The sequence below is a fragment of the Varanus komodoensis genome, unplaced genomic scaffold, assembly GCF_004798865.1.
Source record: "Varanus komodoensis strain SLA01 unplaced genomic scaffold, ASM479886v1 scaffold42, whole genome shotgun sequence".
In the NCBI taxonomy this organism is placed as follows: domain Eukaryota; kingdom Metazoa; phylum Chordata; class Lepidosauria; order Squamata; family Varanidae; genus Varanus; species Varanus komodoensis.
In genome coordinates, this window is record NW_025335972.1 from 5950472 (window position 1) to 5972637 (window position 22166).

At 47.4% G+C, this 22166-nt stretch overlaps 2 protein-coding genes across 2 annotated transcripts in view; one reads left to right on the forward strand and one right to left on the reverse strand.

Moving 5' to 3' along the window:
• CC2D1A (coiled-coil and C2 domain containing 1A) overlaps positions 1-20736 on the forward strand; it is a 72392-nt gene extending 51656 nt beyond the window's left edge. The window contains exon 31 of the transcript XR_006416026.1: positions 20708-20736. The gene's annotated coding sequence lies outside the window, so the exon portion shown is untranslated. The remainder of the gene's footprint in view (positions 1-20707) is intronic.
• PODNL1 (podocan like 1) lies at positions 5310-22059 on the reverse strand. Its single transcript, XM_044443435.1, has 11 exons — positions 22018-22059; positions 20787-21044; positions 20521-20614; positions 19993-20057; positions 17948-18057; positions 15247-15403; positions 14202-14317; positions 13382-14039; positions 11276-11424; positions 7506-7715; positions 5310-5522 (listed from the first exon to the last, which is right to left on the reverse strand). The coding sequence occupies exons 1-10, from the start codon at positions 22057-22059 to the stop codon at positions 7565-7567; spliced, it is 1800 nt and encodes a 599-aa protein (XP_044299370.1). The 3' UTR covers positions 5310-5522; positions 7506-7564.
• Positions 22060-22166: the final 107 nt, after the last annotated feature.

Consider the following 22166-nt stretch of genomic DNA (forward strand, 5'->3'; position numbering starts at 1 on the left):
CGGATCCGTCCCGCAGGCCATAGTTTGAGGACCCATACCCTACAGTGATTTTGATCCGTCCCAATCCTACCCATGGGACTATTATCCACCATATGGGAACTATCCAAGGCCCTCCATGTGCCAGCATCGCACCACTCCTCATCTGGCACCGAGAGACCCCTCGACGTTGATGGCTGCTCTCTCCAGGCCTCCTCCTCCTCCAAATGGTTCATCCTCCAGTCCCCCATATCACTACAATTTGGATTCAGAGGACTTGGAGCAGGCTTCCACCTCTCCTGACGCAGTCATCTCCACTCAGGGTCCTGGTTCTCCGGAGGAGTCCTATTCCATCTTTGGGGAATTGATGGCATTACTTGCCAGGTTCCTGGAGATCAAGGTTCAACATTGCGTCGATCCCAGCATGGACAATTTTTATGACATCATCTGGAAGGAGCAATCTTCGGCCATCTCTCTGCCGCTCATCACAACCCTTTGGCAGTCTATGACCAACACCTGGGAGTTCCCGAACCAACCACACCCAGCCTCTCGATGGTACGAGTCGATGTATAAGGTCCGGGAACAGGACATCCCGTTCCTTTTGAAACACCCCAAGCCGAACTCGATCACTGTCAAGTCTTCACAGGGTCGGGAAAATAGGGAGCACTCCACTCCCAGAGACAAGGAGGGACGCAAAATTGATATGATGTCTCACCGTATTTATGCTGCCATGGGACTTGGGCTTTGTATTTCAAATTATGAAGCTACAATGGCCAGGTACCAGTACTTTCTTATGCAGAGACTCGAGTCCATTACATCGACTCTTCCTGAGCAACAGCAGGATCTGGCTCGCGTGTACATCCGTGAAGCCTTGCAGCTGGCCATCCAATAATTGAGTATGGTGAGACATCATGTTGATTGCGATTCGAGGGCTCTAGTCGGTGCCATCGCTCTGCATTGACATGCTTGGCTGCATTCCTGTAATTTCCCTGATGAGACCAAGAGGCATATCGAAAGCATGCCTTTCAATGGTTCTGGACTCTTCAACACACGAACTGACCATAAGTTGGAGAACATCTACAAGGCGTGTATCACCACTCGTCGGATGGAGATTCCCACCCAGAGCCGACATAACTGGCCTCCATCCCAATCTCAATATAGATTCCAACTGTATCCTCAGTACACCTCCCGTCAGCAGTTCCAGCCTCGCCAGCAGCGGAGCCGCAAACAAGCTGCACCTTGCTATCAGCAGGCCCGTCGCTGCCTGGACACTGACAAGTGCCAACTTTCCTCTTTCCTGCAACCCACCCTCCCCTTTTCCTTTTGGGGATCGGCTGCAAAGCCGACTCCCCATTTGGGAGTCCATCACATCTGTTAAGTGGGTACTTTCCATCGTAGAGCACAGATATAAAATCGAGTTTGACACCGTGCCCTCGCCGGGACCGATTCTATATACGTCGCCTTCTCTGGTCCTTCAAGACGAAGTCTCCCAACTACTTTGTAAAGGAGCAATTTGACAACTCGCTCGCTCCGAGGAGCTCTACGGTTTCTACTCAAGATATTTTACAGTCCCAAAACAGGACGATGTCTCTGTTCAATATTGGACTTACATGGCATCAATAAGTTCATCAAGACAAAAAAATTCCAGATGACCACTCTCCAAAATATTTTTCTGTTGCTCAGGAGAGGATTGGTTCGCATCTCTGGACTTGAAAGATGCTTACTTTCATATCAGCATCCACCCCGCTCATAGGTGTCTACTCTGATTCATGGTTGGCTCTTCAAGTACAATGTTCTCCCCTTTGGCCTTGCTGCCGCTCTGAGGGTCTTCCCCAAGCGTATGGCTCCTGTCTGCGCCCATCTGAGGCTACAGGGCATTCATGTTTACCCTTACCTTGATGACTGGCTGATCGTCTCCTCTTCCAGGGAAGGCCTTCTAGCAGCCATTGATACGACATGTACCCTTCTTGACAAACTTGGACTTTGTATTAACGTTGAAAAATCCTGCCTCATTCCTTCGCAGGTCATCAACTTCATCGGAGCTTGCATCAATTCTCTTTGCGCCCGAGCCTTCCTCCCTCAGGCTCAAAAGGACAACCTACATTTCTCCATCCGTTGGATCCTCATGCATCAGACTGTCTCTGTCCTGTCCATACAGAAGCTTCTTGGACACATGGCCTCCGTGGTTTCAGTGGTTCCCAACACCGGATTACAGATGAGACCATTACAGCTATGGTTCAATTGTCTCTTCCACCCACAGTATGACCGACCAAATCAACTGCTTCAACCACCTGTTTCTGTCCTTCGGACTCTTCATGGTGGACGGAGGAGAACAACCTCTCCATCAGGATTCCATTTTGACAACCCCAGCTGGCTCTGACACTCTACACTGACGCCTCCCTGACAGGATGGGGAGCACATTGTTCTGACCTGCACACTCAGGGTGCTTGGCATGGACACGAGACCTCCAGACACATCAATTATCTGGAACTTCTGGTGGTCTTCAAAGCTCTCTGGTCCTTCGAGAATCTCCTTCAGGACCGAGTCATCCAAATGGTTTCAGACAACATAGTCACAGTGTTTTACATAAATGAGCAAAGCAATACAAAGTCCGCTCCGCTAGCTCATCTTGCCCTTCGCCTATGGGATTGGTGTATCCCAAGAGGGATAACTCCTCTCGCCGTTCATCTTGCTGGGACAGCCAATGAGGAAGCGGACTCCCTCAGCAGGCAAATGTCGACTACAGACCTGCCAATATCTCTTCTGACTCTGGGGCACACCAGACATAGATCTGTTTGCCACTCAGCAATTTGGTCTGCATGACTTACTGATCCCAGGTAGGCATCAGTCCTAATTCGATCAGAGACGCATTGATGGTTCCCTGGACGAACATGTTCTTCTATGCTTTTCCTCCGATACCGCTAAACACAAAGACTTTAGCCAAAATCAATCAAGATAATGCCTGAGGGATTCTCATCACACCTTGGTGGCCTCGTCAACTGTGGTTTCCCACCATTCTCCGCCTTTCTCCATCTGCTGCGGATTCCACATCTTCTCACTCAACAAAGTGGCACCATTCAACATCCAGATCTACATTCTCTGAACCTTACTGCCTGGTTCATTTGATGATTAACATTGTCCCCTAAACACCAACACATCTGTCGGATTCAACAGCTCCTCCGCAGCCTTCCGGTGTGGCTGTACCATTGGTTTCGACGCTGGTGCCTTCTTCCTCATCAAATCTGGACACTTTCCATCCTGACATACAGTTTATTCTCCAATCTGCTCTAAGACCAGCTACTCGTTGCTCCTACGAGGCTAAATGGAAACACTTTACTTCATTCGCGTTATCCAATCTCTTCACTCCTCAATCAGCTTCTATTGAGAACATTCTACAATTTCTTCTGTCTCTACACCAAGAATAGACTTAAGCTTTCTTCTATTAAAGTTTACAGCACTGCCATTTCACATCATCGTGGCTCCATATCCAGCTCCTTGGTGTTTTCACATCCCCTCATTCATCGCTTCTTGAGAGGACTACGGAATCTCCAACCACCAATTCATTCAGTGATACCAACTTGGTGAGAGCCTGGTGGTTCTCCAGGCTCTCACCAAGCCTTCATTCAAACCGCTAGCCACTACAGATCTATGCCTTCTATCCTGGAAGACAGCGTTCCTTATAGCCATTATCTTGGCTAGGACTGCTGGCGAACTCTGTGCCTTATGGATCGACCCTCCTTATCTCAACCTTCACAAAGAGAAAGTTGTTCTCCATACCGATCCGACCTTTCTTCCAAAGGTCACTTTGCCTTTTCACATCAACCAAGATATTGTTCTACTGGCTTTCTTTCCTACAGCCTCAACACCGATAGAACATTCTCTTCATACACTGGACGTCTGCCGATGTTTGCTGTTCTATTGATCCCGGACTGAGTCTTTAAGGAAAACTAAGTGCCTTTTTGTCAAAAACTCTGAACACGACAAAGGCTTTCCAATTACCTCTCAGAGTCTCTCTAAGTGGATTGTTCAAACTATTGAACTTGCCTACTGTCTATCCAAGTTGGACTTACCTGTGGTGCCTAAAGGTCACTCCACAAGGGCTGTGGCAGCTTCCTCTGCATTTTCTGCTGGCATCCCTGTGCATGACATCTGCAAGGCAGCTACCTGGACCACCCCTTGCACATTTACCAAGCATTATTGACTAGACATTTGGGCCAGACAGGACTGCTCCTTTGGCTGGGCAGTCCTCTCCTCAGTTCTTCAGTGACGACACCATCCCGCCTCTGGGTGTGGTAAACTTACTAGTCACCCATAATGTGTGATGCAGAGAGGCCATGATGAAGAAGGGCAGGTTGCTTACCTGTAACTGTCGTTCTTCAAGTGGCCATCTGTGCATTCACACAACCCACCCACCATCCCCACTCGGTGTCGGTGACTGGGTTGATGGGAATCATTCTGTCTATCCTTCCACCTATCTGGTTTGGATAGATTTTTATATGCCTATTTCTTGGGCATCTTTATGGATCTGACATTTACTCTGAATTCATTGTCACTAATTCCACTTGGGGGTGAACAGACAGTCTACAGTACACTGGAGAAATGGTGGGCACTCCACTCTTTATACTATGGGGGGAGGGACACAGAGTTCCTGCCAAAACCATTAAAGCTTTGAATCTTTTCCGGCTGCAGGCACTGCACAGGTGCAGCACCCATCATGTGTGAATGCACAGATGGCCACTTGAAGAACAACAGTCACAGGTAAGCAACCTGCCTTTATCCTCCTCATTTTTGCGATCCTGTGATCCTGCCTAGGGTGATGTCATCTGTCTTGCTGTAGGGGACACCAGCATTTTTTCCGGGATCAATACCTACTAGTTCCTTAAGCAAGGAGCAGTGTCTGAGATCTACTCAAACTTTTGTCCAGAGCATTTCTGTGTAGTAGTGAGTGGCCTAGACTTCATTCAGTTTATCGTCTGCCTTGTGAAGAGACTGCATGCGACTGGGACTGGACACACAGAAAAGTACTGTGTGTTTGCTACAAGGGATGTTCTTGTTATCTAGATTAGGTAGCCATCACCAAACTAGGGCAATTTTGGTGTACCTGACTGGAGAAGGGACATGGTATTAAAGTAGATGCTCATGCCCTAGGGCAAGCGCAGGTGAGCAGAGGGGTGCACGAGTTGCTTCAGCTGGCCTTGACTGCCACTTTGATTCTGTTTGACAGAATCTTTGTCTTGAGTGCAGCTGCTTATCTGAAGATCCACTGGAGACCAGGATCCAGTAGCAGCTCTCATTGGAGTACTCTTTATTTATTATCTTGGCCTCCATCTTGTCTCTTTCAAGCTGCTGGATTGTAGGTGAGTTCTCCTCCCAGGAAAAAGCAGACAGAGCACGTTGCAGTGGCTCTGCTCTGTGAAGCTGGCTTAGGCCAGGAAAGCAAAACACTGGATGATGCCAATCCCTCCAGAGGGCTTCCTGCAGGCAGGCTGAGGCCATCTTGGCTGAGACCTAAGGGAGCAGTGTGCAAAGGGAGTCTAGGATGTGATCTGCAAAAGAAAGCAGTCCAGTCAGTTGGGGCTGATGCCTCCAAAAGCTTGGCCCCTCTGCAAAGGCACAGGGGGCAACAACCTTGTATGTGTTGATGAGGTCCAAATGTCTGGCAGTGGCTGTTCTGTGGCATGCCAGTCTACTTCCTTTCTCTGATGAAGACATACACAGGTGGCAGTGTACTGTAACACCCAAAGTGAGGTGTTCTCTGGATGGTGTGGGCTTACTGTGGAAAGGAGATGGACTGGACTGCTGCTGCGGTTTGGGGAGGGTCTCAGTGACAGTAGACTATGTTTGGTGGACTGTGGGTACAAGGCCTGCAGTGGGCCCCTCTCCTGGCACCACAGATCACTTACTCCATCCTCTGTCCCTAAACCATTGTCCAATAAGGGGTTTCTTCAAGTGTCAGGTATATATCAAGTCGGGTAGACCAGAGATTGTGCCAGATCTGCAGCCCCATTTGGTGAGCCCTTCCCAAACACCAATAGGCCTAAGGCTGATGTCCAGCTTTGCTGATCTACCATGGTCCACAAGTCAAAAACAAATCAGGATTAGTAGTGATGAGAAGGGATCAGAGAGCATTTCTGTGAGGCAGAAGATGGGAAAACAGAGCACATGTGCCAAGACTGCATACCTGAACTGGGCCTGCATCACAAAAGTCTGGGAAAGGACACAAATGGTTTTTGAGGTGGGAGGGAAGGGGTAGTAGGAGAGATTCTTTATTTAGAAAGCGGTGTGGATAGTGCTGTTAAGCAGGACTTAACAAGGAACTGGCAGGATCTTGGTAAGTAGCAGCCATTCCCACAGTGCATTTGCAGGAGAACACCGCCAGTCTCAGTCCCCTGAAAGTTAAGCTCTGTTCTGTGGATTGCCCCTTAGTTAAGATATTCAATGCATCATATCTCCCTAATGACTGCCTATACTGATTCTCAAAACAATATGGCACTGATAGGAAGGGACAGACCTCCATTAGCCTAAGATGCAAGTCTGGTCACAAGGTTCCCTCTCCCAGTTTCTTTGTTCCCACAGAAAGCAAAATGCAGGTAAAGGGATCCCCTGATCCACCACAACCATGTGAACAGAATCCCTTATCAGTTTTTTCCTTAGCAATCTCAACTCACTCCCACTTCTCTGAAACACATAAGCAAAGAACTCTGCTAATGTGTGTTGCTGCTGCTGAAAGGGAGGGAATTTCCTCACAAAACTCCCTGGATATTAAGGTTCTTATCCTGTGTGTGGGTTTCCTGTCCCTCTGGGGCAAGGCAAGGAGTGCCTGGGATAGATCCTTCCTGCTGTGGTGCAGCAGAGGGTGATCCAGGTTAAGACACCCATCTCTGGACCTCTCACTCCAGGGAAATGTGGGTGAGACTTTCTTCCAATTTTCCCAGACTTCAGTTTGTTATGATTTTCTTGTTACATTACAAAAATATTTATTTAGTACAAGAACCTTCATTTTGCCCTCAGCTCTTCATAAACCATTTTCAAGACCATGTGGCCAAAAAGCCTTGTATAAATCCTTAAAACAAAGGTCTGTGTCTGGGTTGTACCACCTCAACTGCACATTTGCCCATAAACCTGAAAAACACTGTTTTCATGTAGAAAACGAGTGCTTCTGGGAAGAGGTTAGGCTAAAATGTTCCACCTTGACATGTCATTGTCTACCTGAGAAGGATGTTTGTATGAAGGAACGTTAAGTCATGGGCTCCCCATGCCTGCAGTCTGAAGTGGTACAACTGACACAGAGGTGCATTGAGTCAGTAGGAACTAACTCAAGGCCTTGTTTCCATGTGAGTGGTTCCAGTGCTTCAGCCCTTGTGCAGTTCAAAACCAGGCCCCTGTTAACAATAATTTGCAGACTGCTCTAAACCATTACTTATGCAATGCAGCAGAATTTGTTTTGAAATTGTTAGTGGTCTACAATCCCAGCAAAAGCTGAAAACAAGAGTAATTGAATTTGTGAATACAAGTTTTCCAAAGTTTACCTGGGGGAGAGGGGCTGGAGGCATAGGGCTCAAAGCCTAACCTGCTCTGGGAATCTTCCCTAGGCGCCCATCCGGTTGCGGCCCCACTTCTCAGCTTTTAAGAAAGAGATGCTGATGGGCTCGGGGTTCCCTGTGGTGTCAACTACCTCCAACAGTTTAAGGTTGACAAATGCTGCTTCAGACACGTTGGATGCCAATAAACGGTTGGATCTGGAATACAAGGGACAGTTTGTTTGTAAAATGGGTCACATGCTGTTTTGCAGATGCAAGAGGAGCTTAATTTTTGTTTGGACAGTTCCTGAAACTTTAATACAGCTCCAGGCAAGGCTTTAATCTGAAGACTCAGAAATCTGATTCCATTACAGCTAGGCATATTTATTAAGAAGCAAGTCTCAGAGAGGATTTAGTTGTAAGAAAGCATGCATTAGATAACATGTGTGTGCAGCCTTAAAGGCTGTTCTTCTCTTATAACAGCAGTCTGTGCTTTTCTCTCATGCCTTCAATTCTCAGTTAAATTGTCTTCCCACCTGACAGACTTCTTAAATTCAGACTTACATTGGCTATAACAATAGCTATTTCTGTTTTTTCAATTCCCTGGTTTACAAAGGCTCTGTACAACGTTTTTATGCCTGAAAATTGGGCAGCTCCATATTTTGGACAGCATTCAGCTAGAACTGCAGCATGATTATCTGAATGTTAACGTTCATGAGTTGTGCACATTTGCTGTGACATTCTAGGGTGTTCCGTTCATTCTGTGTAGTCACTCTCTTCATAGGCTGTTGCTGTGCATTCTCCAATCCTTTCTGGTGGCTCTTTCTTTTTAAAAAATGCAGTGTGAATTTTTGTGTGGGTCAGGTTTATAAGGAATTGGCTGTATTTAGGAGTGAGGTGGGAATGTTAGAAGTAGAGTGCATTGCCACCACTAGAACAGCCTTTGCAACCTAGTGGTCTCCTGTTGTTTTGGGCAACAACTCCCATGATTCCCGATCAGCACTGGCTGGGGATGAATGGGACTTGCAGTACAATTCATCTGGAGGGCACCAGGGTGGGAAAAACTGCACCAGGGGGACAACTGGAAGGAGCGTCTAGTCAGGTCCAGATGCTTTTTAGGACTAAGCTACACACAATGTTGTCAGTCATATGTAAGGTTGGCCTCAATATTTTTTTTCTAGTAGGACAGCTTGGAGCTTGAGTGGTCTGCTGCTATAGCTTACAGATGAGTCAGATACCATCTACACATAAATAAGAATTGCATGTAGTTTGGACCTTAAACTTGGATGGCCCACTGCCCTCCTTTATAGAAGACAGTTCTGTGTTTGAGGATGTCCTCTGTTTGAAGGGCTGTCCAGTCCAAGCCTGGCTGAAAGAGAAACCCCAGAAGGGACAGCACAGGCTTTGCACTTGCTCAGTGACACAAAATACATCCATCAGCTGGCCAGACTTCCCCACTAAGATATATTCATTCTATTTAAATTGGTTTTTCTATTTTTCCTATACATATAAATTAATATAAACAAATATTTTGCAAATCAGTGTCCTCTTTCTTGATGAGACATTTAACAATGCCTAAGTGGCCACCCTACTTAATATGAGGAGATTTGCAAGGGAGGGGTCAGATATGTTCTCCTACTGTTATGGTAGAATTTGGATTATCTCTTTGTATATTTCTATTCTTTTAAAGTACAGAGTATAGAGCATTGCAGTTTGCCTAATGAAAAAACCTACACTTTGTTGACTGTGGATTGCATGCATGAGAGTGAATGGGCATAGGATGTTAGAAAGGCACCAGGCCCTGACGGGTTACACCTGAAAATACTTCAAGAGTTGGCAGGGGTTCTTTCACGCCCGCTGGCCTCCATTTTTGAGGCCTTGTGCAGAACAGGTGAAGGTCCCAATTTTCAAAAAGGGTAGTAGAAGGGGCATGGGAAATTACAGACCAGTTAGGCTTACGTCCATTGTAGGAAAAACAATGGAAAGGCTCATAATAGCGAGAGATCTAGTGATGCTAGATAGAGAAGGGAGGCTGGTGGCCACACAACACGGCTTCTGCGAAAACAGGTCCTACCAGATGAAGCTTGTGGAATTCTATGACAAGGTTTCGAGGTGGCTAGATGGAGGGGATGCAGTGGAAGTGGTATACCTGAATTTCAGCAAGGCCTTTGACAAAGTGCCCCATGATATCCTGGTTGAGAAACTGAGGAGTTTTGGGATAGACCAATGCACTGTCCGATGGATTAGGGCATGGTTGACTGACCAAAAGCAGAGGGTAACCATTAGTGGGGAATCATTGGGATGGTGGCCAGTGACAAGCAGGGTCCCCCAGGCCTCTGTGCTGGGGCTGATCCTGTTTAATCTTTTCATCAATGACATGGAAGAAGGGGTGAACAGTCTGCTGATCAAATTCACAGATGATACTAAAACTGGGGCAGTGGCCACAACTGAGCAGCAGGTACTCCAGATCCAAAGGATTTGGACAGACTATAGAAGTGGGCAGGAGACAACAGGATGGCGTTCAATGTGGATAAGTGCAAGGTCTTGCACTTGGGGCATAGGAATGGGTGTTATAAGTACAGGTTAGGGGACAAGTGACTGGAGAGCTGCACTTGTGAAAGGGACCTCGGGGTGCTGGTTGACTGCAGGCTAAACATGAGTCAGCAGTGTGATGCGGTGGTCAAGAGGGTGAATGCCACCCTTGGTTGCATAGCCAGAAGTGTGGCTTATAGATCATGAGAGGTATTACTACCACTCTATACGACTCTGGTGCGCCTGCAACTGGAGTATTGTGCTCAGTTTTGGACCCCTCATTACAGAAAGGATATAGCCAGGGTAGAGCCAGTGCAGCGTAGGGCCACAAGGTTGGTGGCCGGTTTGCAGGGGATGCTGTATGAGGCGAGACTGAGGGAACTGGGCCTCTTCAGCCTGGGGAAGAGGAGACTCAGAGGGGATCTGTTGGTGGCATACATTCATGTGATGGGGTGTCACACGGAGGTGGGTAGAGACCTGTTCTCCCCTGCAGAGGAAGGCAGGACATGCTCCAATGGAGCAAAGCTCAGGGAACCAAGGTTCAATTTAGATGCCAGAAAGTACTTCCTGACAGTTAGGACCACGAGGGTATAGAATGGGCTTCCACAGGTGGTGGTTGAGGCCCCATCGGTGAGGGTGTTCAAGGATAGGCTAGACATGCACATGGTGGGCATGTCATGAGCGGAGCCGGCTGGAGCTGGGGGTCAGACTAGATGGCCCAAGAGAACCCTTCTGACTCGCTCTGTTTCTGTGCTGCCTCCTGGCCATTCAACCATTTCTGATGCTCTGAATGGCTCGTAGATGTTGTGTCCTTGGATTTTTCTTCATGACATCTGAACCCAGAATTCTTGGTTGTTGAGGAAGAAATGCAGAGAACAATCCATGTGTTCAAACTCCGGGTTGTTTCTCAATCAACAACCCAGAGTTCCAGGTTTGCACATCATAGAGAACTCAGGGATGCATCACAGAGCTCTGGTTAGGTGGGTGTTTCACACTTTCCCAAACAACCCTCAGTTAACAAGCCATGAACTGTTTAATGGTTCATACTGGGTCAGTTACTCTTTCAAGCAGAAAAGACTCCTACCCGGTATACGTTGCTGTATTTCTTTTTAAAAAGATAGCAAGCCTGTAGCTCACGATCATCTTATGGAAGAAATGCAATGCATATTTTAATACATGCAAACACTTCCCAAACTATGAGCACATCCATGCTTAAGTCTTTGTCCAGCATCCAGTTGTCCCTTTACCTGAGAGTGATGACCCGCATGTTGGGTGTTGTAAGGAAGGCCTCAGCCATAATGACAGCAATCCTGTTGTGCTGCAGGTATAGATATTCTAAGGATTCTGGCAGGTCTGGCGGAACATAAGACAGCTCATTGTAGCTCAGATCCAGAAGCTGGAGAAGTAAAACCCAGAAAATATTAGCAACTAAGAGGTAGCAGCCTCAGATGCCAATTGGGGGAATTGTTAGAATTGGGATGCTCTGACCAGGTGAGGAGGAGGTGGGGGGATAACACAACAGGCTTTGACAGGGGGAGATGGGATGTGAAGTAGAGCCATTCCAGCAGGTTGCAGCGGAGACAGCAGAGAGGGAAAGCACGGCCATTCTTTTAGACCTGCTGAAAGACATTGCAATTTTCCTCTTCCCTCTTCATTGCTTTATTCTTTTGTTTTGCATGTTTGCTGCATGCCTATAGGCAGGGAGTGTCCTATTGTAATTGACTGTATATAATCTGCTCTGGGAGACTTTCTGGCTGAGGAATGAGATAAAATTGCTAATAATTCATTCCACTTGTTCTCTTCTCCTAGCCCCACTGAGATGAGATACAGTGGCAAGAGCCCTGTGGCCCTAGATGGGCCAGTAAGGGAGCCCTGTTTTGCACCGTGCCCTTTCACAACAGTTCCGGTGCTATTCTGAACTGCTGTTTTGATTTCCTGACTCAGCCTTCTGAATGCTTTGGGGTGGCTGTGTAGATGCCATGCCTTCTTGCACATGGTATGCTAGAGTTACTAAAACAGTGACCAAAAGGGAAAGTGCAAAACACATGAAAAGGTTAAGGTGCAACAAAGCACCAACTCTTGCACGTTTGCAAGCAAGGATCTGAGGAATAAGTCGGCATTTGCCGTGTTTCTATTGCAAAGAATCAAGGGTGTGTGTTGTGGGTTTCACACCCTAGTACCTACCCAGCCTACATCAAAACTTTCCTAAGAACCAAATAATTATTTTGTTGGTTCTCTATAGAGCAACTCTGTTTCTAGCAGCAACCAACCAGATGCCATTGGCTGCTCCAAATAAGGCAATGAAGGCAGTCCCCCCTCACTATCTATCCCTAGTACATGATATTTGTGGGAGAACTTGTTTCTGTATGTGGAAGGTCATAAGAACCCTGCTGGAACAGATTAAAGGCCTAGCTCATCCATTCTGTAATACCAGTCCTGGAAGATAAGGGTGATCAATGAGTCCACCCCACAGAGTACATGTCAGCATGCTGCAGTGTCCTGCTTGCGGGCTTCCCTTTGGGGCAACAGCAGTCTCCTGCTCAGATTCCCCAGCAACTGATGTACTGCCTCTTACACTGGAGGTAGGATAGGTTAGTAGCCAATGACAACCTGATTCCATGGATTTGTCTTGAACTTCTTTTAAAACCATCCAAATTGATGGCCATCACTACATTTTCTGGTAGCAAAGTCCAGCTTTCTCTTTGCACTGTGTGCCAAATTGCTTTTATCTGTCCTGAATCATCCATTATTCAAGCTACATTGGATGGCCACAAGTTCTAGCATTCTGCTTTACTCATTTAGCATGGGCATTTGTGGCCCTTTCCCAGGCATCTATCCATTCTCTTTCTAAAGTTCGTTTTCAGTGCCACATTCTGTGGCAGACAGTTCTATAAGTTTTGATTCTACCCGGAGTGAAATAGTACCTCCTTTTCTCTTTCCTGAAACTACCTCAGTTCTGCTTCATCTCGTGTGACCTCAAGCTGTAAACATTATGAGATGACCAATAGATAGGGAACTCCTTCTGCAGGTGCCATGAGGTTTTGCATTTGTAAATTCAATCATGAATCTTCTGTCTACACTTTTTGTTCTAGTTCTGCCTATACGAACTCCTGCTGCATCTCTCCATTGGCAAACGCGGAACAGAACTCGCAGTGGATATGATGTGTCCTGATACGGAGTGGGGGACACAGAGGGTGTGGCATTTGTTGCTGTACCACAGGTAGCAAAATGTCTTGGACCAGCCCCTGCTCAAGCCATAGGAGCACACCACAGAGATTCCTGTGGCCCTAAAAGCAGCTTCTTACCCTCTGGGATGCGAATGAGGAAGCACGCATGTACACACTCCACCTCACCTTGAGGCTGTGCAGCTCTTGCCAAGTGCCTGGCGAGATACTGCTGATCCGCAGGCGGTTGTGTGCCAAATGTAACTCCTTGAGCATGGTGAGGTTGGCCAGCAGCTCTGGAGAGAGGGAGTTGAGTTGGTTCTTCTGAAGATGCAAGACCTGGAGGCTGGCAGGGAGCCCAGCAGGCAAGAGGGTGAGCTGGTTGCCTGAGATGTCCAGGCTCTCCAGGCGCCGGAGCTTACGGAAGGCCAGGCGGTGGATGTGGGCACTGTAAAGGCGGTTGTAGCTAAGGTTGAGCTCGGCCAAGGTGTAGGTGGCTGCAAAGTCATGCAGTCCAATGTGTGCAATCTGGTTGTGCAGCAGCATCAGGGAGCGTACGCGCCGTGGGAGACCAGGTGGGACACGCTCCAGCTGGTTGTTGTAGAGATGGAGTGTGTGCAGGGCACGCAGGCGGGAGAAGGCCTCTGGGTGCACCCGAGAAGCAGTCAAGGCATTGCTCTGTAGCAGCAGATATTGCAGGCCCCGCACACGACTCAGGCGCTCGGGTGGCAGGGCACTCAAACGATTTCGGCCCAGGTGTAAGATGACAATGTTTGCGGGGAGGCCAGCAGGCACCTGCGTCAGGTTATTATTGGAAAGATCCAAGTACTCCAGGCTCTTCAGTCTGCTGCATAGAAAGACAAGAAGCAGCCATTACAGGGCCCAGCAAAGTGCCTGCTTCTGCTCCCCGGGTTGTTCTGACTCCACCTCAGAGCTGGCTACATGGAAGAGGGATCCATAAGCTCCATCTCCAGCTTCCCCACTCCATACCCTCCTCTATCATAGTTACCTGAAGGTGAAGGGGTCAAGACCATCATTGGTCAGGTTATTGTTCTGCAGATAGAGTTCCCGGAGGCGCCACTGACTGCTCAAGGCCCCTTTGGGGATCCGGGAGATGCGGTTATTCTGCAAAGTGGAATCTTGTGGTCAAGGAGGAGTCCATCCAGTCTTGTTCCTCACCACCCTCACCAGCTTAAGGAGGGCCTTTGGTCCTGCCATCAGATGGCCCAGTGCAGTGAACATAGCACTGTTTTGACGCAAGATCCCCATCAATAGCGATGGCAGGAATTTTGATCAGGGGGGTGGGGGGGCATTCATATATCCACACCTAGATGACATGGTTGGGTTAGAACAGGGGGCCTCAATTCCAAACCTGACAGCTTTCATAGAATCTTCTGCACTTCTCAGTACTTGGTTTGTATCAACTGAGCAATCAAGAAGTAAAGCTTTTCCTGTACTGTACAACTTCAGACTGTAGATAAGAGGTTGCATGCTGAAATATTTGTTTCCAGTTAAAAGTTCCTGAACATCCAATATCATGTATCAGAGAAGAAAAGGTTCCAAATTTTCTGTGTGCAGGAAGGAGTGTATGCTTTATAAGGGAATTTTCAGACATATTAACCTTACTGGCAGCTTGAAGTGATACAGTCCAAGGTTTACTTTAACCACTTCTGCTGGTTGTATAATGTAGCCTTCAGGGTGACAGAGAACCCTCCAGGTTAGCACCAGGCAAAAGAACTGGCAGTGGCTTCACAACTAATCCATCATCCTTGCCTCCTCCTGAATTTTTTAAGCAATGCCAAATCTCTTCACCACTCACCACCCCAAAATAGAATGGAAAATCCCAGGTTTTGCAAAAAAAAAAAAAAAAAGGGGGGGGGGGTCAGGATAGTAGAAAAACCTTCCAGTTCTAGCTGCTGGATTTCTCTCTCTGCATGGTATTTGGCCTAAAAGCCAGAGTTCTTTGTTCCTCTCCAATTTCATTTCTGGTCACTTACATTTTCCCAGGAAAGGTCTGTTTTCCTACTAGCCAGAGGGAAATCTAGGCTGCCAACCTGTAAGTGAAGGCGGACAGTGGCCCGGGGCAAATTCTGGGGCAGGTAGGTGAGCCGGTTGCTGGACAAGATCAAGGTGCTGACAGCATCAGAGCCATTGAAGGCATCAAAGGGCAGGCCTGTGTTGTTCAGCTGGTTGTTGTGCATATAAACAGACCTGTGGGAGGTGAAGGGGAAGGGTCAGATTAGGAGTCCACTTGATCCTTGAGTCATAAGGGGCAGTGCCCATGCTGGTTCCAAGAGGCACACCCTTGCTGCAACAGGACCCCAGGCTGGCAGTCTTGCAAAATGAGTACCATCCGCTCCAAAGACACAGTGATTCTGACCCCCGTGACAGGGTGAGCATCATTCATGCATGGCCTCTATTTTATTAACATGTTCTCTAAGAATGACATACGATTATTCCTGTCTGTTGGCTACACCGACATAATTCAGTTCCACCTTCAGAGTGGCATGTTCTTCACCTGAAGACTTCTTATGGAGACACCATAATCTCAAAGGCAAACAAGATGCCAAAACAAACTTGTCCTGTGCTCACACTTTCATTAGGATTAGCTATAGTTTCCTGTTGTGGGTGCTTCAAATGTGTGGAAAGACCTACAGTTTCTCTAGAAAAGAAATGTCCAGCCACACATCTGCCACCCATTGCCACACCTTGGATGTTCTGTGTCATTGGGACTTACTTCTTGGGATTTAATTTCAGCCAGGATTTCATCTGCATTCTTCTCAGGGCCAGGGTAAGGGACAGGTGAAATGGAGCTGCTCCAGGAATGCAGCTTGCTGGGGCCAGGCCTATTCGCACACACCTGCCATTCCCCAAAAATATTACCTTCCCTGATTTTTCACTTTTAATTCAAAACTAAGATGGCCAGTTGCCAGCCACAAGCCCTGTGCAGCACCATCACAATAACCCTGCCCCCCTCCATAAACCAGGCTGGCACACACCTTACTATCCTCCCACCTCAATGTTACTCAGTGCTCTGTTGCACATGAAGCAGGAGCAGCACGAGTTCTTGGGAGAAAGAGCTACCCTGAGAGCCTCCTTTTGGCTGCTGCAGTGGGCTCTCTGAGGGGCTACGCTGGCCAGAGGTAGCAGTGGTGTGGCTATGCAGAGAGCGACAACTGTCTCAAGTGTCTGGATCCGAGGGTGGCCTTCCTCAGAGCCTGGCACTGACTGGAGAAGTGGCCAAGGAAGACCCTGTTATGGGCAGGAGTCAGGGAAGGCCAGGCACTCTTGTGCCAGTGGGAGTCCTTATGCATTGCAGCTTTTATTCTGAATTTGCTAGGAGCCAAATTGGTGAACCTTTTTGAGGGTAACATTCAGCACCATGGACTGCTGCTGTAACCCTCCAAGAAAAGCTACACTGTACCAGGAGCCTTACTGATATAGGAGTTACCACCCCACCTGGTCAGAGTGCAGTTTCCCAGTCCTCCCTCTCTGCTGCCTGAGCTGGAGGGTTTGCCTCGCCTCGCCTCGCCTCGCCTCGCCTCGCCTCGCCTCGCCTCGCCTCATAAAGGCTGACTCTGGCATGAAGCATGCTATCCAGTTTCTCGATAGGAGGACTTGAAGTATCCTATCTGATGGCCACCTTTCTTGGTTTTGCTTGAGTGCAGCTGTACTAGGAGGGCTGACAGTACTATTTTAATGTTATTAACAGTTCAACATTGAGCATTATAGTATAATCGGTATACAGTATAATCCTGTGCATTATTATTATTATTATTATTATTATTATTATTATTATTATTATTATTATTACATTTCTATGCCGCCCCTTGCCAACTCAAAAGTAGCTCCCATTAAATTAAATGAGAATTCCAGACAGGTGTCTGTATGTTGTAAGTATTAATTGCTTAAATGTATCACTACTTCTTAGGTTTCTGCGGTTCCCCCCAACTTACTGTATTCCACCAGTGTGCTCTCAGCCCCTCTCCCCTAAACAGCCAAGGGAGGCTCGAATAGTGGCAACAAGGAGAACAGCCCTTTTGGTGGTAGCCCTCCAGTTTTGGAATGAGCTCCCCACTGAGGCCCACCTAGTGCCAACTTTATTATTATTTTGGTGCCAGGAAAAGACTGTCCTCTATTGCAGGCAATGTAACTAGTTACTGGGATCTGCTAGTTGTACAGGGTTTAACAACATATAAACATATTTAAACATATAATTTTGCTTTTCCTATTTTTATCTGGTTTTATATTTTGTATTGCTTTATATTTTGTGTTTTAATTGGCATATTTATATCATTTTTAAATAAGCTTATTTGAGCCACCCAGAGAGCTTTGCTTGTCAGGCAGTATGGAAACTAAATAAACATAGTCCCTTCCAGACGGCACTTCCATCATTCACAGCCAGTGCTAGTGGGGAATGACACATCTGGAGTGGACCAAGCTGGGCACAGCTGCCCCTGACAATTCTGACTATAAGGTGGATGTGAATGAATAGCAAAGGAAATAGAGGAGTCGTCTCTCTGAGCAGAGCAGATGCTGAGAGACTTCCTTTCCCTCTGAGTAATCTCAGCAAGCCTCTGTGCCTCTAAGATTCAGAGTCAGTAGCTCTTGAATGGGGGGTGGCAGAGGACTTCCGGGTGCCACTTCCAATAAATGTTGCTTCCTCCCCGGCCCCTGTAACAGGAGGAAATCCACCAACACCCCTGGGCCTTGCTAATGCACCCACGCAGGGCTGGTTTCCTGCGCCAGCTGTACCTGAGGCCAGGCTTGTGCCCAAAGGTGAGTGGGTAGATGCATGTCAGGCGGTTGGCAGCAAGGTCCACAATGCGCAGAGTGCTGGGCAGATACTGTGGTGCCACTGACAGCTGGAAAGGAGATGCACAGAGAAAGTGTCAAGCTAGCCCAAGCTTCCAGTGCCTGTCCCCCGGGATCCAAGCCCAGTCATTGCCAGTACAGTCCTCTTGTGCAGCTGGTGAGATAGCCCATTTGCCTGCTCTGTGCTACTGCTCTAACCCAGACTGCATGGGGGAGGGTGGCAACATGATGCTCTTTTCCCCACAAAATGCTGCCTGTGTGAAACAAGCAAGTCAGGGAGAAGACCAGGTCTGGCCACTTTGCTGGGTCGAGTATCTCTTTAGCAGTATGGCAGAGCATATGAATTCCCTCTTCTAATTTGAGGGAATTATACTACTCACACACTGGCTAGGTTGCTGACATTTATTTCAGAATTAGCTTGAAACACTGATGATTATAAGTCCAGTCCAAAAATGGGACATGTTTACACTGAACATTGAAAGCGTGGGGTCAGCCTTCCAACATGGAATAAGCCAAGCAGAAGCTGGAGCATCAGCAAGTTCTGTTATGTCATCACAATCCTGAATCATTCTTGGATTGGAAAGAGAGGAATTCCCAGAAACTGTCAAGAAGATGTATCTTTGTTTGCAAAGTACAAACTCCATTTACTAGCATAGTGTAACTTAACCTTCAAGTGCACTCTGTTTCTCTGTTGCTTCAACAGACTTCAGTAGACTGAAAGGTAGACTATACAAAAGCAAAAGACATCTGTCTGCTTAAGTTAGCACAGTGGATGTAGAAAGGCCACAGTTTGGGGGCAGAGCCACCTGCTGGGCACACAGAAGGTCCAAGGTTCAAGCCCCTTCTGAAAGCTTTCCGTCTGAAATCCTGGGGCAATATTGCCAGTGCTGAGCAACAAGGGCCACTGATCTTTTCCTTTTCCGTTTGGTCTGCAAAGCAGTGAGGTACCAGCACAGACATAGCTGGCCTCCCACTGTAAATTTAGGATGATTCTGAAGGTTTGGGGTGGGGGGAGAACAAAGGTACCTGTCTTCTGGATATACCCATGCCACAATTCTTGTGTTTACACACACCCAATAATACAGCCTTTTATTGTGTTAATAAACCAGTATAACAACTCTCCTTTAGTCCTGTATTAACCATCAGTCATGGCTGTTGAATTAGACTTCTCATTTCATCTAAAAATGTAGCTTGAAATCATGGGGAAATCTAACCTCAAGTTTCCCCTTAGACCAGCTGGCTGCAAATACAATTTGATAATTAAAGAAAATTAAGAAGAAATTAATCTGTCCAGGATTGTTGCTACTCCTGGCCCATGATGTTCCAGCTTTGTGTCTGTTTCCAAGGGTCCCAGAATTATTCCCTGTTGAGCATCCATTGGAATGGAAGGGGTAGCATCCATGTTAATAGAAGATGTTTTTCTCAGTTTAATTTACATTCAGGGAACATTTTTCAAGAAGGATTTCAGCTGGGAAGGGAAGGATTAATCATCTCACCTCCCCACCCCAAGTATTTCCTCTGAGCATAACAATTGAGTTTAGAGCAAACCTGTCTCCCTCAGTTTAAAATTGCCTAAGTCGGTGCAAATTAATTTATTTTGTCTGAGATTAGTTGGATGAGAAATGTAGTGTTGCCTTTGCTTCTTGTGACTTTCAAATTAATCTTTGTAATTATTTCCAAGTTGGCACATAAATGATTATGCACATAGAAATTTTAATTGCCTAGGAATACCCTTGACTCTGAGAAAACAGGTGCTTCTACAGTCTGCTCCCAGGAATGGGGAGGTAGAGTAATTCTGGATAGAGTGCCCCCTGGGCAGATCTGAGGAACCTGGAGCTCTACAATTTCTGGAGGGCCACAGTTTCCATTCCTGCCCTAGTGCATCCTACCCCTGAGAAAATGCAGCAGTTCTCTGGCTTTCTTCTCAAGGCCTATGTGAATTCACCAGAAGCCAGCCCTCCCTCCTCAACCATGAATGCACTCACCTTATTGTTGGCCAGGTAGATGTATTGAAGGGACTGTAGGGACTCAAAAGCTTCATCTGGAAGACCTTTAAAATGGTACACACGAGAAAAAAGGCCAAGATTTGGGGAATCTTTGCTAGGTTGGCTGCCTTTCCTGCCCCACAGAAGACTCCCTATCCACTGTTTCCCACATCTCATGCCCAAGAAGCAGCAAGCTGGACTTGCAGTCTCCTGCCGAGTCAGCTGCAGGCACTGCTAGAATGCACAGAGAGCAGTCAAATAGCAGCTCCTTCAAATGGGGGTGTGGGGAAGCAAAGGTTAATCGGGAGGAAGGCAGGCTCTTGCTTTATTAGGTGAAAGGATGGGAGAAAAGCTGAAGGGCAATCTTAGCTTCTTGGCCCACCAACCCAACTGCTCTGAAGGGTACAGGAATTTTGGGCAATTAGGAGGCGACAGTAGTTTGTGTGGGGGCAGGGGCAGCACACACTCAGAAATGCTGGCACACCTTCAGAATATCAGGGAACGCCCTGTTTCCTTGGTTCTGCTCACCCTCAGAGTCAATATGGTTGTTGTGGAGGTTGAGGGTTCTCAGGCTGGCCAGTCGGGACAACTCATTGTATGGCAGCTCCTGCAGCTGGTTGTTCTGCAGAAGGAAAACCATTCAGGGATAAGAGGGGTGGGAAGGGTTTATGCACAGAGACCCCGATCTGTGCGCCTTCTCTCTTGCCTCCTGCAGTTTCTCGGAGCTATTATCCTCCCACCTACTAGTGGCAGCCTCTCCCGCTTTTGTCTGCTCAGTGCTGGGCCCTGGTCACCTGCAGTGAAAGATGCTGGATTCCTGCCGAGATATTGCTGGGGAAGATGTACAGGTCAAGGCCGCTACAATCCACTGTCTCTTCTGCTGGGCAGGTACAGTTGGCTGGACAGCTGGGCACATTCTGGGCAGGGATGCTCCCTGTGGGTTTGGATGCCACCGGTGGCAGATCATCATCCTCGTCACTGGCAGGGTTCTTGAGCAGGCAGCTGTAAGGAATGCAGGCCAGCAGTAGTAGAAGGGGGCCACTGCACAGATGCTGCTGGGGGCAGAGGTTGAAGCTAGTCAATAGGGGCTCTATACAACATGTTCTTCTTTCAATGCTTGCCCTGTCTGCTTCACTGCCTGAGCCGGGAAACTCACCTTCTCACCAGTTAGAATGTAGACAGAGCCCCTTAACAGCACTGAAATGCCTCATTGATTGCAGGGGGAGAGCAAAAAGGCACAAGGGCGCTTGTCTCTACCAGAGGATACTAAGCCAAAGAGTATCTTGAATGGGGGGACTGAAGACGCAACATATGGGGGTGAAAACAAAACAGAGGGTGGTCTGTACAGAAATGTTTGTGTAGAATTCCTGTACATACAGAAGGATGTCAGAAGTCAGTGTGGACTTGTAAAGGGTTACTAACATGACTGAGGGGGGAGAGGGGGAGCAACATGCCTGCTCACAAATTGGCTGTGAAAGCCATAAACTTTATTAGCCTGGTATTTAGGAAGGCAGAAAGAAAGTGTGAACATTTTGAGCCTTCAGGGAGATATGTAAGACAGAAAAAGTGCAATTGAGAGTGTGTATTTGTGTGTGGCGAGAGGGAAAGGTGGGGGAAGTGGAAGGAAGCATTGCTCTGGTCTGAGCCAGTCAGGTTATTGTAAATTCTTCCCCTACCTACATCCCACTATGTCCCCACTTCAGGTCACCCTCAAGACATTGTGATGCTGGCGTTTTCTACTTCTGTCAGGCATCATCCTTTCCTACTAACTGGAGGGAATCTATCATGACACTTTCCTGAGCAAACCCTTTCAAACTTGAATGGGAGCACCAAACTTTTGGAACCTGAAGTGGGTGCAAGAGGACTGCCTACTGAAAGACAGCTGTACAGCAGCCTCCCCAAAACTGCAGCATTAATGACAGTTTAACTGCACAAGCAACCCAGGCATTGAAATGGCCTGTTGGTAATGGCTTCAGGAGCTCCCATAAATTGAGAAGCTTGTTGCACAGGAATTCTGGTTGGTACTTCTCGGATTATGCTGTGCAGCTGCTCCAGTTCTCTGATCATCACTGCTGGTGCCTCCCCTCGCCTCTGTATTGAAATTGCTAACTAGAAAGAATGGCTGTAGATGAACACAAGCACATACTGGCTTCTTTCTAACAGCCAGGGTGATT

Coding starts and splice junctions, on each gene's coding strand:
- PODNL1 (XM_044443435.1), bottom strand. CDS start 22,059: ATGATCAGAGAACTGGAGCAGCTGCACAGCATAATCCGAGAA. Junction 14,318..15,246: donor CTGTCCGCCTTCACTTACAG/GTTGGCAGCCTA, acceptor TCCACTTTGCAG/AATAACCGCATCTCCCGGAT. Junction 7,716..11,275: donor ATGCGGGTCATCACTCTCAG/GTAAAGGGACAA, acceptor CTTGTATTCCAG/ATCCAACCGTTTATTGGCAT.